This window comes from Tiliqua scincoides, chromosome 8, assembly GCF_035046505.1.
Source record: "Tiliqua scincoides isolate rTilSci1 chromosome 8, rTilSci1.hap2, whole genome shotgun sequence".
In the NCBI taxonomy this organism is placed as follows: Eukaryota; Metazoa; Chordata; class Lepidosauria; order Squamata; family Scincidae; genus Tiliqua; species Tiliqua scincoides.
Genome location: NC_089828.1, coordinates 22224683 through 22240948, shown reverse-complemented (window position 1 = coordinate 22240948; position 16266 = coordinate 22224683). Strand labels below are relative to the sequence as shown.

The 16266-nt window shown below is 42.2% G+C and overlaps 1 protein-coding gene across 3 annotated transcripts; it reads left to right on the top strand.

Moving 5' to 3' along the window:
- DNAJA4 (DnaJ heat shock protein family (Hsp40) member A4) lies at positions 1 to 15785 on the top strand. 3 transcript variants are annotated; one of them, XM_066635271.1, is made up of 8 exons: positions 1 to 125; positions 6656 to 6793; positions 10562 to 10742; positions 11859 to 11963; positions 12911 to 13138; positions 13689 to 13919; positions 14587 to 14687; positions 15240 to 15785. In XM_066635271.1, exons 2-8 carry the CDS (start codon positions 6662 to 6664, stop codon positions 15453 to 15455), a joined length of 1194 nt encoding a protein of 397 aa, XP_066491368.1. In that variant the 5' UTR covers positions 1 to 125; positions 6656 to 6661; the 3' UTR covers positions 15456 to 15785. The 3 variants fall into 3 exon arrangements, with proteins under 3 accessions (XP_066491368.1, XP_066491369.1, XP_066491366.1); XM_066635272.1 differs by lacking the exon at positions 1 to 125 and adding an exon at positions 4493 to 4582; XM_066635269.1 differs by lacking the exon at positions 1 to 125 and adding an exon at positions 4695 to 4921.
- Positions 15786 to 16266: the final 481 nt, after the last annotated feature.

The following is a 16266-nucleotide window of genomic DNA, read 5'->3' as shown; positions in this document are numbered from 1 at the left end:
AGCCCACAGAAGACAAACCATCTGGTGAACAGCCCACAGAGGATAAAAACTCTGGTGAACAGTCCACAGAGGATAAGAAACCTGATGGACAACCTGCAGAGGACAAACAAGCTGAAGGTAACACGGTAAGATAACCTCATTTTATTTCCTGTATATTGACCCGTAATTGGTAATTTAATTGGTAGAGACCCTGTTTCCCTAAATAGCCATGTATCTTGTCTGTAAATAATTTCAAGTCATCTGCTCTATGTGAAATATGTTCATTTTGTAAATTTCAAGCGTTTACTTGTGTACTCTTTTGTTTTCAAACTTCTCTGCAAGCTGAAATGATGCTTGGTGAGGAAGCAAGATTGTGCCTTCTTGCCCTGCAAGGCACTCATGCTCACTAGTGTAGCTGGGGGGGACGACACAAAACACTAAGTTTTGCACAATGCCTCACTGCAGTGTGCACGGGCCCCTCCCCTTCAGAGCCATTCTGGGCTGCTAGAGCAAATGTTCTAGCATTTGGAGCTAGATGTTAGAAATGGATGAGCTAGATGTTGGATGTTAGGAATGGCTCCACAGGGGAGGAAGAGGGGCCACTTGCATGCTACCTGAACATTTGCAGGGCAGAACTTAGTGTTTGGACCCCCTCTAGCTACGCTATTGCCCAGACTGCATCTCCAAAGCAGGCTCACTAGATGTTTACACGTTTGTTATGTTTGCCACAAGGCCTATGCATATAGAATCCAATGTTCATAGGGCTGGATTATGCATTTCGATTCCAAGACTGTATATGGGAATACCAATTGCACGATTTGAGTATAAGTGTACTGGTTTTCATGCACAGTCAATTCTAGTTATACCAAAATGTTGACGTCCAATAGGTTTAGATGCTGGACTTTGCATCTACCAAGACTGAAGAGTGGAAAAATGCACTCTTGTTTTCCCACCCGCAAAATGTCAAAGGACACTTTCAGGTTAAATAGCTATTTTGGGGGGAGCACAGAACTAAAGTGTTTAATACCCTCTACCTCTGTGCCACAGTCCCAATTCAAGCACTGGCCCCACACTAGATGAAAAGTAAGCTGCAATTCTATACACACTTACCTGGGGGGTAATTTCCATTGAATTCAATGGAACTTATTTCTAAGTAGATATGCATAGGATTACACTGTTAACCCTCTAACTACACAGCAATGCCTGATACAAGATGCCTGAGGCATCTCCTTGTACTGTTTTGTTAGACAGCTTTCAGCTTGTTGTGTCTAAGGATGTAGACTAATTATTGGAGAATTGTGGCTCACCACAAGTTCCCTTGATCCTTGCCCTTCCTGGATGTTAAAAGAGGCCAGAGTGGACTACTAGCCCATTGGATAACTGAGGTTATCAATGCTTCATTAAAAGGGGACTGGGGATTGATATGCATTAAATCTAGCTGGAGTAAGGCCTTGACTTTAAAAACTATCACTGGCTCCAGCTGATCCAGGTACTGACAGGCCAATCTCCAGTTTAGCTTTTCTGGGCAAGGCACTTGAGCAGATACTGGCGACCCAACTCCAGGTTTTACTGGATATTATCTTGATCCTTACCAGTCTGGGTCTGGAACTGAAACTGCTTTGGTCATTCTGCTGGGTGACCTACCGTATGTCGGCATACTGGGCTGGGGCTCCTTCCTTATGAGGAAAGGCTACGGCATTTGGACCTCTTCAGCCTAGAAAAGAGACGCCTGAGAGGGGACATGATTGAGACATACAAAATTATGCATGGCAAGGATAAAGTGGATAGAGAGATGCTCTTTACACTCTCACATAACACCAGAACCAGGAGACATCCACTAAAGTTGAGTGTTGGGAGGCTTAGGACAGACAAAAGAAAACATTTCTTTACTCAGCGTGTGGTCGGTCTGTGGAACTCCTTGCTGCAGGATGTGGTGACAGCATCTGGGCCTGGATGCCTTTAAAAGGGGATTGGACAAGTTTCTGGTGGAAAAATCCATTATGGGGTACAAGCCATGATGTGTATGTGCAACCTCCTGATTTTAGAAATGGGCTATGTCAGAATGCCAGATGCAAGGGAGGGCACCAAGATGCAGGTCTCTTGTTATCTGGTGTGCTCCCTGGGGCATTTGGTGGGCTGCTGTGAGATACAGGAAGCTGGACTAGATGGGCCTATGGCCTGATCCAGTGGGGCTGTTCTTATGTTCTTATGATACAGGGGCGCACCACATCCCTAATAGAGCTGCAAGACTTCTCAGCAGCTTTAAATACCGTTTGACTGTGAGACCCCTCTGGGGCACCTTGCCAGGATGGGGTTAGGAGGCACTATATTACAGTGGTTCCATTACAGTGGAGGGTATAAACCAGTGGTGTTGAGACCTGGCCAATGGGGTTCACCAGGATTCCAGCTTGTCCCCCATGCTTTTTAACACCTGTGTGATAACAGTGGAAGAAGTTGTCCAGAGGCTGAGGCTGGGGTGTCATCAACATACAAATGACATCCAGCTTTACCTCTCCTTATCATCAGGTGATAGGAAAGCTATGCAGCTTCTGGATCAGTGTCTGGGTTCAGTGATGGACTGGATGTGGGCAACCAAGCTGTAATTGAAGACAAAAGGTGATGGTCAGTAGGAGAGCTGACCTTGAGCTGGGAATGCAGCCTGTTTTGGATGAGAGCAGTTGTGTGAGTCACAGCAGCAAATGGGGGTGCTGCTTGCAATAATAGCTCAGGGAGTATGCCAGACTTGCCAGTGAGAAGAAGGAAGGGTCTGTAAAATAGTCACATAGGTATTCCCTTTTCCTTACCTTGTTCCCAAGCAATAATCAGAACCAGAATAATCTTGTGAACAAGCCAGTATGGGCAGCAGTAGCTGCTCCTCCAGTTCAGAAGGGAAGGAACTGCCTACCCACCTGCCTCTAGTGGAGGACCAGGATGATAACCAGGTGACTGGCGGTCCATGTGAATACAGGATCCCAGAACCTTCCTAAAAGATTCATTTGTTTCAGTGGCAGAGCCCTGTATTTGTGACATACAAAATTATGCAGCGGATGGAGTTAATAGAGGGATATTTGTTTCCCTCTCACACAACACCAGAACCCGGGAACAGCTACTGAAATTGACTGTCAGGAGAATTAGAGCAAAAAAAAGTATTTCTATACCCAGCATGTGATTAATCTGTGGAACTCTTTGCCATAGGATATGGTGATAGCATCTGGCCTAGATGCCTTTGAAAGGGAATGGAACAGATTTCTGGAGGAAAATCCATCATAGCTTACAAGCCGTGTTTTAGAAGACTACCTCAGAATGCCAGGTGCAGGGAAGTGGCACCAGCATGAAGGTCTCTTGTGGTTCTTTGTGCTCCCTGAGGCATCTGGTGGGCTGCTATGAAATATGGAAAGCTGGACTAATGGGGCCTTTGACCTGATCCAGCAGGACTCTTCTTATGTTCTTATTTGGAGAGAGGCCTGGGTCCATGTGCAGTGTACAGCTACAGCTCCCAACTAACTGTGGTGTGCACCTGATAGCAGACCAAGTATATCAGAGACATGTAATGCAAAGGATGGAATGAGGCTTATTTAACTAAAACTAAATGGCAAAACATAAATGCATAACAATATCGCAACTCTCCCCCCAAAATGCAGTTGGGAGACAAATAATTGTGCTAATTATAATAATTAATAAAGATAGTAATTATAATGACATGATTATGCAGAAATAAGAACACTTTGCATTCACCTCTCCTCTGTCTCCAGTTGGGAGACAAATAATTAGGCTTCTATGCAGGAATAAGAGCCCAATCCTATGCATGCCTACTCAGAAGTAAGTCCCATTATGGTCAATGGGGCTTACTCCTAGGTAAGTGTGGATAGTACTGCAGCCTTAGTGTCCAATTCTAGGCGGAAGTAAGTCCCATCATAGTCAATGGGGCTTACTCCCAGGAAAGTGTGGCTAGGATTACGGCCTCAGAGCCCAATCCTATGCCTGTCTACTCAGAAGTCCCATTATAGTCAACGGGACTACTCAGATGCAAGTCCCATTAGAGTGAATGGGGCTTACTCCCACGAAAGTGTGCATAGGACGACAGCCCTCTGCCTTCTGCAAGGCGTCTACCTGCAGGAGACGCCCAGGCACTCGCCAGCACCGCAGGATACTCTACAGTGGGAGGAGCTGCTGCACGTGACGCTTGAGAACAGGAAAGGCTCCCCCTTCCGTATAGAGGCGGGGCGTGTCCGCGAGGCAGCATGCGCCACCGTTGCCTAGTAACGCCTCGCGCCCAAGGCGGGCTTTTCTCCACTCGGCGGGACGATGGGGAGGGGCCTTGTCTAATAGGCCACGCCTTCTTATTTGCATACAATGTGGGGATTGGCTATATCGCTTCCCCTACTCCCAGGAATCCACGCCCACCACCGCACCTGCCCAAAGCGAGCCCCGTGCGGAGCCTTCCAGAGCCTTCGTGACGTCATGGCGGCGGCGTTCCAGAAAGTTCGTGGCCGCCGCTATAAAAGGCTCTGCGCCGACCGGTGGCGCGCCTATGGCAGTGCTGGGAGCCTGCTGAACGCATCGCGGGAGGGGTGGACCTGGTCGAGCGCGAGTCCTGAGAGAGGTGAGGGTGAGCGGGCCTCAGGAGGGGGGCGCTGTGGGTCAACCCTAGGCATGCCTACTCAGGAATAAGCCCCATTAAAGTCAATGGGCTTTACTCCCAGGCAGGTGCGTAGGGTTGCAGCCATGGAGCCTAATCCTTGGCATGCCTACTCATGAGTAAGCCCCATTAAAGTCAATGGGGTTTACTCCCAGGAAAGTGCATAGGATTGCAGCCTTGGAGTCTAATCCTAGGCATGTCTACTCAGGATTAAGTCCCATTAAAGTCATTGGAGCTTGCTCCCAGGAAAGGGTGCCTTGGATTGCAGCCTCAGAGCCCAATCCTGGGCATGTCTACTCAGAAGTAAGTCCCATTAAAGTCTATGGGGCTTACTCGTAGATAACTGTGGATATGATTGTTGCTTTATTTAAAGTATTCATTTTAGTGATGATGTTCCTTGAGTGTTAAAATAGTGATCACTTTTATTTTGTAGCATCACTGATGTTAATGTCAAGTTAGCCTCTTTTGGTCATTGGTAGTAGACTTCTACTAGTAGTAGCAGTAATTTTATCTGTGGCTAATAATAGGAAGTAGTAACTTCAAGCCCAGTCCTGTGCGTGTCTTACTCAGAAGTAAGTCCCTCTTTGGTAAATGGTGATTACTCACAGGGAACTGTGGATGGGGTTGCAGCCTTAGAGGTCAGAGCAAGGACGGCAGCTTCTGATGAAATGGGGCATTTCTCAGGAAGCAACTTTTTATTAGCATTAATATTTATGCTATTATTAGTACTATTCATACTTTGCAAGTTTTTCTTTTCCTGGAACAAAAGAATTCTCCTTTCTCTAATTTTACATGCTGGATACTATATATAGTATATGTAATCATGTATATAGATTATGATATATATGCTGTGACTAATGCTCTTGTATTTTTTTGCCCTTGTTCCTTTGCATTTGTACGGTGGCTTAAACTAGAATGTGAAAGGCACTTCACAAGTGGTGCCTTGATACCATTTGTGAAGTGCCTTTCACATTCCAGTTTAAGCCACCCTACAAATGCAAAGGAGTAAGGGCAAAAAAACAAGAACATTAATTGCAAAGACAACGTGTTTGCAACAGCTCTATAAAGTTCAGTTAGTGCTGGCATTGCAAATTTTTTTACCCAGCATGTAAAGGTACTCCTTGCCACAGGATGTAGTGATGGCATCTTGCCTGGATGCCTTTAAGAGGGGATGGGACAAATTTCTGGAGGAGAAGTTCATTGCGGGTTACAAGTCATAGCAGGTATGTGTAAGCTCTTGGTTTTTGAGGCAAGCTGCCTCTGATTACCAGATACAGGGGAGGACACCAGGACGAAGGTTGTGTCTGTTGTCTTGTGTGCTCCCTTCTGGCATTTGGTGGACCACTGTGAGATACAGGAAGCTGGACTAGATGGGCCCTTGGCCTGATCCAACGGGGATCTTCTTATGTTCTTAAATGGGATCTGAGTCTGAGACAATGGAGTGTGCAGCTGTGGCAAAGATTTGTTGGAATGTTTTGATTTGTAACTCTGTCTCTGATTCACTAAAGCTAACAGCTCTGTAAGGTAGATGAGTGTCCTTACATAGCAGGTTGGGGAGAAGCTATGGTCCAGATTATTTGCATTGCAGCAAGCTCTTGTATATTTCAGTTCACAATCTGAATGAGTGAAGTATTTTACTGATCCTGAGTGTTAGAAACTGCGTTGAACACTACAGCCATTACTGAACTGTGGTTTTCGTAGTTTGGCCCAGTGCATATATCAGACTACTGATGTAAAAAACAAGCATTTTATTTTGTCTTTTAAAAGCATATGCTTCTAATTCACATGGTTGCAGACTAAAGGTTGAACAGGCCATGGCAAGTAATTTATATGGCACTTTTAAAGTGTTTAATCACTTTCCATAGATGTAATCATGTTGTAACAACTTGGCAAGCTGGAGCAGTATTATCCCCTCTGGGAACTTATTTCAATAACTTTAAGTCTTTTGGGGAAACTTCTTTAAGAAAAAGGGACATTTGTGGGACTTTGGAAGATTTTATAAGTGCTGTTCTCTGACTTTCTCCCTTGTCCTCTCAGTCCACCATGGTGAAGGAAACAGGTTACTATGACATCCTGGGAGTGAAGTCCAATGCCAACTCAGATGAGATCAAGCGTGCCTACCGCAAACTGGCACTGAAGTACCACCCTGACAAGAACCCCAGCGAGGGAGAGCGGGTATGAACTGGATAGGGTATTACTTTTGGAAAGAAGCTTAACATGGGCTGTTACACCGTATTACCAACAGAAAGCTGAGACTGAGTAATGTTATTTGATATTTATCAGTTACTAAGATATTAAAACATTAAGCAGTACACAAGAGTGAATGCATGTCCTGTTCCTGAATTTTAAAGGCCCTAATTGCATACCATATAAATCAGACATGCCAGCAAAGAATAAACCACTGAGAATCAACCACGTAAACTAGGTACAGGTACTTGCACATTATACATAATTTATGTTCCTGATTAGATGCCCAAGGCCAGCCTACAAGTGCTTGAAGAGGAAAAGCTGAGCCTTAGCCCTCCCTTACATCATTTAAATCAAAGCGCAGCATCCTAAGAAGCTCTGCAGCAGCAGCTGTGCACTTGTGCAGCTTCTGTTCATCTCAGTGGGGCGTGCACAGAGAACTGCCTGTTCAGTTGGACACCGTCAGCCAGACCAGTCTCATCTCCCACTTTGCTACCCTTTATGATGTGCAAATTCTACTGCTTTGCATTGCCTTAATAGTCATATGCTCTTTGTGTATGCCTAGCTGCAATTGGAAGTTAGTGTCGGTTAAGTCAGGGTGAGATTGCAAAAAAAGGATTTCAGGTTAAGTAACCTGCTGAGAGTTAAGGAACTGTAGGTTCCCAGAGTTCAAAATATAAAAGGAGTAGGAACATATGTACTATAAATGCCATACCATTGTAGCCAAGGAACCTAGGTTTGTGACTGGGTGATAATATGCAACGGTGGCTTTTCATTTCATGATTAAGACGATAGGCCCTGATGAAATGGTGAATCTGATGTATGATCGTAAAGCCAAAGTTTTGCCATTCAAACCACAGCATCTGTGTTATGCCTGTGTTGTCAATTTTGAATGTAAAAAAACCTATCAATCTTGAGTCATGTGTATTTTCCTTTCTGTGGTGGTCACGTATGGTGTTTCTGCCTGAGAAGTCCCTGCATGTGGACTGAAGCAGAGAGCATTGCATCCCCTGGTGCTTCACAAAACGGTTTGGTGGTTTGTTTTACCACAGATAGGTCAATAGTACTTATTTGAATCAACTAGTAATTTAAGTTCAGAGCAGGGAAGGTGGATTAAATGTCAATATCTGGTTTGGATTTGTTAATAAAAGGGGTATCTGTTGAACAAACAGCCATACTGGAAGACATACCATGTCTACATGAGCAGAATAGGTGTGGGAAGTTGTTTGGCTGTGTTTTCTGCTCTGGAATAAGAATGGAAAGTGTGTGTGGGGACGGGGACCCAACCACAGCGCTGTGAGTATCACAGCCAATGTCCAAATCAACCTTCTAATTTGCCTTGTTGAAGGGGCTTGCTTAACTGCTTCAACCAAACCAAGAATCACTTAATCATGATCTCCCAAGCTGGAAGAGAAAGCATTGCTTACTTGTTTGACCTTATCTGATCTCAGGCACCTTGGTAACAGCACCAAACAACTCCAGCCTTCTTCCCCATTTCAGACCTGGTCATAAACACATAACTGAAGGACTATCCCAGCTTTCTTTTGCAGTTTCAAGGTGAAGCTGGAGTTCATTCATCTTTCTTGCTGGAGACAGCAACTTGCTTGACAATGGCAAGTGAGGTGTGAACCCTGAATATGGAACCCTGTTAACATATCTCTTGCATTCGACCACAGCTTTAGTGAAATGTAAAACTGGTGAAGGACTGTCACTCAGTGGTAGAGTGCATACTTTGCACACAGAAGGTCCCTGGCATTTCCAAATAGTGCTGCAAAACATTTGCCTGAAATTCTGGGGAGCTGCTGCCAGTCAGTGTAGACAGTACTGATCTAGATCAGGGGTGCCCAAACCCCAGCCCGGGGGCCACTTGAGGCCTCTCAATGCGGCCCCCAGGGAGCCCACAGTCTCCAATGAGCCTCTGGCGCTCTGGAGATTTGTTGGAGCCCACACTGGCCTGACGCAACTGCTCTCAGTGTGAGGGCGACTGTTTGACCTCTTGCATGAACTGGGATGACTGCTCCCTCCACTGCTTGTTTCACGTCTGTGATGCAGTAGCAGCAGCAAAGGAAAGGCCAGCCTTGCTTTGTGCAAGGCCTTTTATAGGCCTTGAGCTATTTCAAGACCTTCATTCATTCATACAAATTTATCTTAATATATTCATTTATGTAAATTTATTCAAATTTATTCAAATTTAAATGTAAATTAATTCTTCTTTCCCCCGGCCCCTGACAGTGTCAGAGAGACGATGTGGCCCTCCTGCCAAAAACTTTGGACACCCCTGATCTAGATAAACCAATGACTTGACTCAGTATAAGGCAGCTGCATATGTTTAAGAGCAAGTGTTAAGAATCTTAGTTTGTATACCAGATGCTGGTTAGGTTGACTGTACTGCTTCGTAGTGCGGTAAAATGTGCATAGATGTTTGGGTAATATTTTTAGGTTTGTTTGCACGATAAAGATTTTTCCAATTCAGATCCTTAACCTTTGTATATTTTCTAAACTTTGTAATGTTATTATACATTCAACTCCAGAAACCACACAGATAAAATGTAGATTGTGAGCAAAATGATGTGAGTAGTAGAAGACATAGCAGCACTCAGTCCATCTTCTGTTATTTGACCTTTTGATGTAGACTTTAGTATTGATGCTACAGTTTACTGGCTATAGAAGCAGTAGGGTTTTCAAAGGGAAACATATAGAACAAAATGTGAGCAGCAGTGGACTTTGTGAATAGTCTGGGAGGTTCTTTAACTCTCATTGGCAAAAAAGGTAGAATTGTATTATGCTTAGAAGTTTCATGGAAATGATGTTGGAAGCATGAGAACTGTGCCTGTGTTAAGAGTCATGTTAGAGATTGGATACATGAAAGCCGGGTTAGAGAAATGCAGCTTTGATGCTTCCATATTTGCATTTTTGGAGTCCTGTGTTGCTGGTGGCTTGTTTTCAGAAAAGTGTCTTAGAACAGTAAATGTTTAGAAAATGACAATATTTGTTTTGGGCCTCTGCCCCAGATATAAAATTCAGTGCTGGGGTTCTTCCTTTAGGATGGCCAAGAAGAGAAAATCCAGACAAACTTAAATGAACTGCCATTTGTGATGTAATTGAGGGGGTGTGATATAATGGGGAAGTGAAAAGTTTTTTTTCATCCACACTCTGAAGTCACTAGAGGTAGGGGAAGGGTTAAACTTCCTTATCTCCAGTCTCAGGCAGTATGCCACTGAATACCAGTTGCAAGGGAGTAAAGACAGTAGAGATGTATGCATCTTCTGCTTGTGGGCTTCTCAGAGGCATCTAATTTACATTGTGGGAAATGGGATGCTGGACTAGATTGGCTTTTGGACTCTTCTTAAGTGAACAGGGGCCACTCACTTTTATGAAAAAAGCAAAACATGGTCCCTGGTTAGCAGGCCTCCTGGAATACATTGTTCTACCCAAGCCCCAGTTCTCCACATTATATAAGCAGTCTCCAGTGAGCTCTACTCAGTGAACATTCACTTCTTTAGAGAAAGTAAAAGATGCCCATTATTGTTGATGGATGTGTTGCTAATAACTGATCATTTTCTTTTCAGCATTTGTTTTGGCTTACTCCACACCTTAATAAAATCAGGTTCTAACACAGGAAGAATAGTACTTACATTGCATATTAGTGATGAATTCATGAGTCTCAGTTTTACATTCAGAAGCTTTCTTAATCACTTGATTTAAACTTGCTATCATTGTATGATAGTTATTTAGAGAGTCTCTTTTTCTTCATAGTTTAAGCTCATATCCCAGGCTTATGAAGTTCTGTCAGATCCAAAGAAAAGGGACCTCTATGACCAGGGTGGGGAGCAAGCTATTAAAGAAGGAGGCTTAAGTGGCGGCAGTTTCTCTTCACCCATGGACATCTTTGACATGTTCTTTGGTGGTGGAGGCCGAATGAATAGAGAGAGAAGAGGTATGCAGTCTTTTTTTTTTTAAGTTGCGTCACTTAAATTTTAATTTTTGAGACCAAAATGTAGAATGGTATAGTATTGTATCTAAAACATGAAGTGCTTGAACTACGACAACTGCATGTTTCAGTTCAGCCTGAAAAGCACAATTTTCCTTATGTCCAATTTTCCTTATTGCCAGTGAATGATTTTTTGCTGGCCTGCATTAATGCTGTGTTGCCTGTATTCACAGGCATTCCCATTCACAGGACTGACATAGCAACAGTGTCATGAATTGGTGCAGAAATTGGTGCAGTATTGGTGCAGAAATAATTATACCTATGTACTTCTGAAGCATTGTTACTGTAAACTATGATTGGCAAATCTTAGTTTGGGTGACACAGGCTTTGGAGTCATATAATTAGAATCAAGAAAATGAACTTATATCACACAATGGATGTTTACAGAAATAGTCATCTTGGTTTTATGACTTTAATTTCTAGATTGGGATGAAGGGGATTATTTTGCAGTTAGCATTCTGTACTTAAAATATGATTGGAAGTGTGAATACAGTGCTTTCAACTACTTGTGGAATGCTGCCTTGGATGTTCTGCCTTCGGCGTTCTTTATTTATAACATTACACAAAAAGTAGTATTAATTGTGGCATGTTAATAAATATGATAGTAGATATTGAACAGGTTTTTCAGAGTAACTAGTTTTGGTCTGATTGTGCTATAGTATGGTTTGTCAAACTAGAGGATTTTGACAATTTCTATGCATTTTGCTTTTGCTGAATTTTCTTTTTAAAGGATACTTTTTGACCATTGTCAGACCTGTGAGGAAAGGGGTACCCGATGAAATAAGAGGCAAAGTTTGTATGGTTTTGTCAAAGTATGACTTCATGGATTTTTTAATGACTGAAACACGGAAGTACTAGTAGTTTTGGAAAATAGTGTAAAAATTATTTGTATTAGAATAGCAAAATGTTCTTGTTCCAATTGCAGTTCTCAAAAAAGGTAGACATTGCGTGTTATCCTAGAGTTTATTAGGTTTGGGAGTAGGTAGGCTACTTGCCCAACCTTTAATAGTGGCCCTAATACTAAACTATGAGACCCTAATACTGAACTATTCTTTTATCAAGGTAAGAATGTTGTACACCAGTTGAGTGTATCCCTTGAGGACTTGTATAATGGAGCCACAAGGAAACTGGCACTTCAGAAGAATGTAATTTGCGACAAGTGTAAAGGTAATGACTTTGTGATTAGATACCCATGTAACTCATATGTAGAAGTTGGATCCATGCCCAAAGAGTGTGCTGGAGGCCACTCTTCTCAGCTCTAGTGAAAATGCTGAACATTTCATACAATGATATTTTAAGACACCAGCTGTCTTTATTGGATTTAGGAAGATTAATTTTGTAATTGTGACTCAACAGGAGAGTACTACCATTTTTTTACCCCCTTAGTTGTAAGTCGGGAGCATACCACAGCTTTATAGGAAGACTTGGCTTCATTTCATCTTTTTATCAAAATAGGCTGCTTATGAATTCTTTTTGAAAAATGGTTCCTTTTAGCCTAGATAAAAAATACCATTCTCTTTCAGAAGCTTTTCTCATAAAGCAGATCCAATAACTAGGTTTTGTTAGGAATAGGAACAATTGTTATAAAGAAAATTAGACTTTGGGGGATGGAGAAATTCAAAGACATGCAGATTCTTCAAGTCTGTGGTACAGATGAATGATGATTGAGATGCCTGTACGACTTAAATTATGATCCACTGTAAGTTTCCACTGACTTCCTGCTAACTTCTCAGATCAGTTGTTTCAATAGGCAGCCCTTTGGAAGCCAAGTTAAAGAAAGCGGATGACTCTGAATACTCAGTAAACTGGCTGGAACCTGATAGACCTGCATATGTGTGTTTGGGGCTTGATAAAAAGTAGTTTTTTTAACTCTTTCCCCTAACCAGTGCATTTGTGTGCTTGCAGAGTTGCTATTCTTAATAGTAAATAAATAGAACTAGCGTAACTTATATGTGCACAAAGTACAGGTATGGTAATGTTGAGCATTGAGTTGACTGCAAAAGCATGATCAAACAAGATGTAAACTAATGCTGTGGAGATCGTCAAATCTTGTTGAGCAGCTTTGGCCATAATGGTATGTGTGTTATATCTGAAATTATGTTTACCCTCTTAAGGCTATGGTGGAAAGAAAGGGGCCATTGAAAAGTGCCCAACGTGCAAAGGACGAGGAATGCAAGTGCTTGTTCAACAGATTGGTCCTGGCATGGTTCAGCAAATCCAAACTGTCTGTCCGGACTGTAAAGGTCAAGGTGAACGAATAAACCCCAAAGACAGATGTACAACCTGCAGTGGCAACAAGGTGGTCAGAGAGAAAAAGATAATAGAAATACACATTGACAAAGGTAAAGTATCATAATGTATAATTTTGCCTGTATATGAGATGTGGGTCCAAAAGTAGTTGAGTGGAGCTGCAAAGGTGTTAACAATTAGAACTGCTACTAAAAGCCTGCAGCCAACGTGTTTGCTGTTAAATTTCAGCACCCAGTCACCACCTAGCTACTCAGTCAACAGGCTGTCAGAACCTCTTCCCTCCCCATCCCAGATGCTCAGTCTCTGTCACTCCTTTCTTTCTTCCTACCTTTCTTCCTCTTACATGTGATGTTTGTGGCAATGCTTGGTAGACCAGTAACAAATGACTAAGGTAGACCAGTGATTCTTCTAATCTAGGAGATACATGATTCAATTCACCGTATAAGTTGAGACACATTAGGCCTGGGAATCACTTTTACTTCTGTATTGGTCCATAAGAAAGCCACAATAGCTTTCAATAAAATTAGAAAACAGCCTTGATTAGAAGATAACAGGAATATGATCATTTTATCTGTCGAGGATGTGGCAAGTTTTCCAGATTGGTCTTAACTTTCTGGTGCTATGACCTTTTGTTTCCTGAAGGAATGAAAGATGGTCAGAAAATAGTGATTCATGGTGAAGGTGATCAGGAACCTGACTTGGAGCCTGGAGATGTCATCATTGTGCTAGATCAGAAGGACCATGCAGTATTTCAGAGAAGAGGCAACGATTTAATTATGAAAATGAAAATTCAGCTCACAGAGGCATTATGTGGCTGCAAAAAGACAATAAACACATTAGATGATAGAGTTCTTGTAATATCTACCAAAACAGGTAGGTTTAACTTTGGTATATTTTTTCTTTAAGCAACACAAATTGACAGATTAAGGGTGCAATCCTAACCCACTTTCCAGCACTGATGTAAGGGCAGTGCAGCTCCAAGGTAAGGGAACAAACATTCCCTTACTTTGAGGAGCCCTCTGTGAGTGCCACCCAACTGCAGGATACAACACAGGCCCCATTGGCACAGCTATGCCAGTACTGGAATGTTGGTTAGGATTTGGACTTAAGTTAATTATCCTGTGTGCTCCATTTAAGCAGCAGTAGTGACCAAATAAAGACTTTGACTTTTAAGTCCACATCTTTTGCTGTTGTGGTTGGGGGGGGGGGGAGGAAGTGGAATGGATAATATGGGAAAATCAAACATCATTGAAGAAATGTTTCTCTGCTCTTATGAAATTACTAATTTTGGTTCATCAGACTATGAAATTTTAATGCAGCTCGGAGGTGGGTGGTTATCTGGGTGGAAAATGTTTTATGAAATGGTCAAGCTTCTTAATAAATGTTTGCATTGCATATGTATTTTGTTTTCTTTTTCAACTTATATGGGGAAAGCAAGAATTGGGAATCTGCTAAGAAGTTCTCTGAGCAAACAGACATACTGGGAAGCTAGGTAAATGTCATTTTTATTGACAGACTTGTGTAATCACTCTTCAAACAGGTGAAGTGATAAAGCATGGAGACCTCAAATGCATCCACAATGAGGGAATGCCAGTGTATAAAAATCCTTTGGAAAAAGGCTCTCTAATTATACAGTTCATGGTAAGTTAGTTTGTTCCTTTAAAAAAAGAAATGTTTCAGACAGAATGTTTGCTATTGTGGTGAACAGTGGTGGTTCACAACAATGAACTGTGGTAAAGTACAAGGGTCGTATTTTCCAACTGAGGGAGGGTTGGTTACCACTACCAGAGAAGCAGGTACTCACAAAGGACTCTAATCCTCTTCTGAGCCACCCATTCCTAGCTTGCCCATTTCCCTAAATAGGAACAACTCATTATGGAGCTCTCTCCCTGGACCTCATTTCTCTGCATCCTACAAATACACTTGTCTCAGCTTAGTAGAAAGTAATTGAGATGTGTTACTAGTCCTTGATACTAGAGAGTGGATTTGGCCTGTGTGTCTCAAGCTGCCTGTCCCTATTGTAAATCCATGCCAAGTTTATTAGAGGAAAAATAGCCATCATCCTAGTGATGTAAACATTACAAGTCTCTTGCAAGTTAAACATTAACTTTTATTCTAGCAGCTAAGGTTCCAAGTCCTGGATGGGAGCTTCTTCCAAAAATTGCTACTTAGCCTCTGCCCTTTCTGTTTCAGGTTGCATTCCCAGAGAATAACTGGCTGTCGAAGGACCAGTTACCTCAGCTAGAAGCTCTACTTCCTCCAAGGGAAGAAGTAATAATTTCAGATGACATGGATATAGTTGATCTTGTTGAATTTGATCCAAGAGAGCGGCCTAACCGTAATCATGGGGAAGCCTATGAAGAAGACGAGGAAGGCCCTAGAACTGGTGTGCAGTGTCAGACATCTTGAACTGAGGTGTAATGGACTTCATTTCAGAATTAACTACATGGCTTTTGAAAGCCACTTGTGCTGTCGCATTTGGCACAATGAGTTGCTGTATATCCATTTTTGTAACTGCTCCATATTTAAGTTTTAGGTCAAGGGTATGACTTGAATGAATGTTTTGCAGCTGAACTGAATAGGTGCTTCAGTTACTCTAAAGATCCACAACTTTTGAGAAATATGTGGTGTACATTGACTTTCTAGTGCTCGTTATATAAAACTGCAGTACCACTTGTTTTCTGAACCTTTCATACTGTACCACTAAAGCATATTCCTTCAAATAAAACTTAAGGACCATTTTGTGTGTTGTCACTACAATAGGATTTGTCTTGCTGCTTTTCTAGAAGCAAACTGAACAGGAAGTTTTCCTGAGCAATTGACTAATCAGGCTGCAGAGTGACATAGGTGCAAGTGCTAATTCATTAAAAGCTGGAAATGGCACAGACCTCTAGACTTGGCTGAAAACTGTGAAATCAGTTAAGGGTTTGAACTCATTAGTTCTGTTTTTCCCATTTGCTAAGCATGCCAAAGTACTGCGGGTTAATGGGTAATTAAGACTATTTTTTCCTTTATGTTGTAGCTACTTGTCAACTATATGGGTATGGACTCACTTCTGTACAATTTGGCAAGTTTTTAATTCACAGCTGTAGCAGAAATTTAGCCTTTAGGCTATTCATAGTGTCCAAAGCTAGTTCACTATTTGTGCAAGGATTACAACCTTGGTGAGGTGTGTTGTCTATTCATAACCCATCCTGATACAGACCATTAATATTCTGGT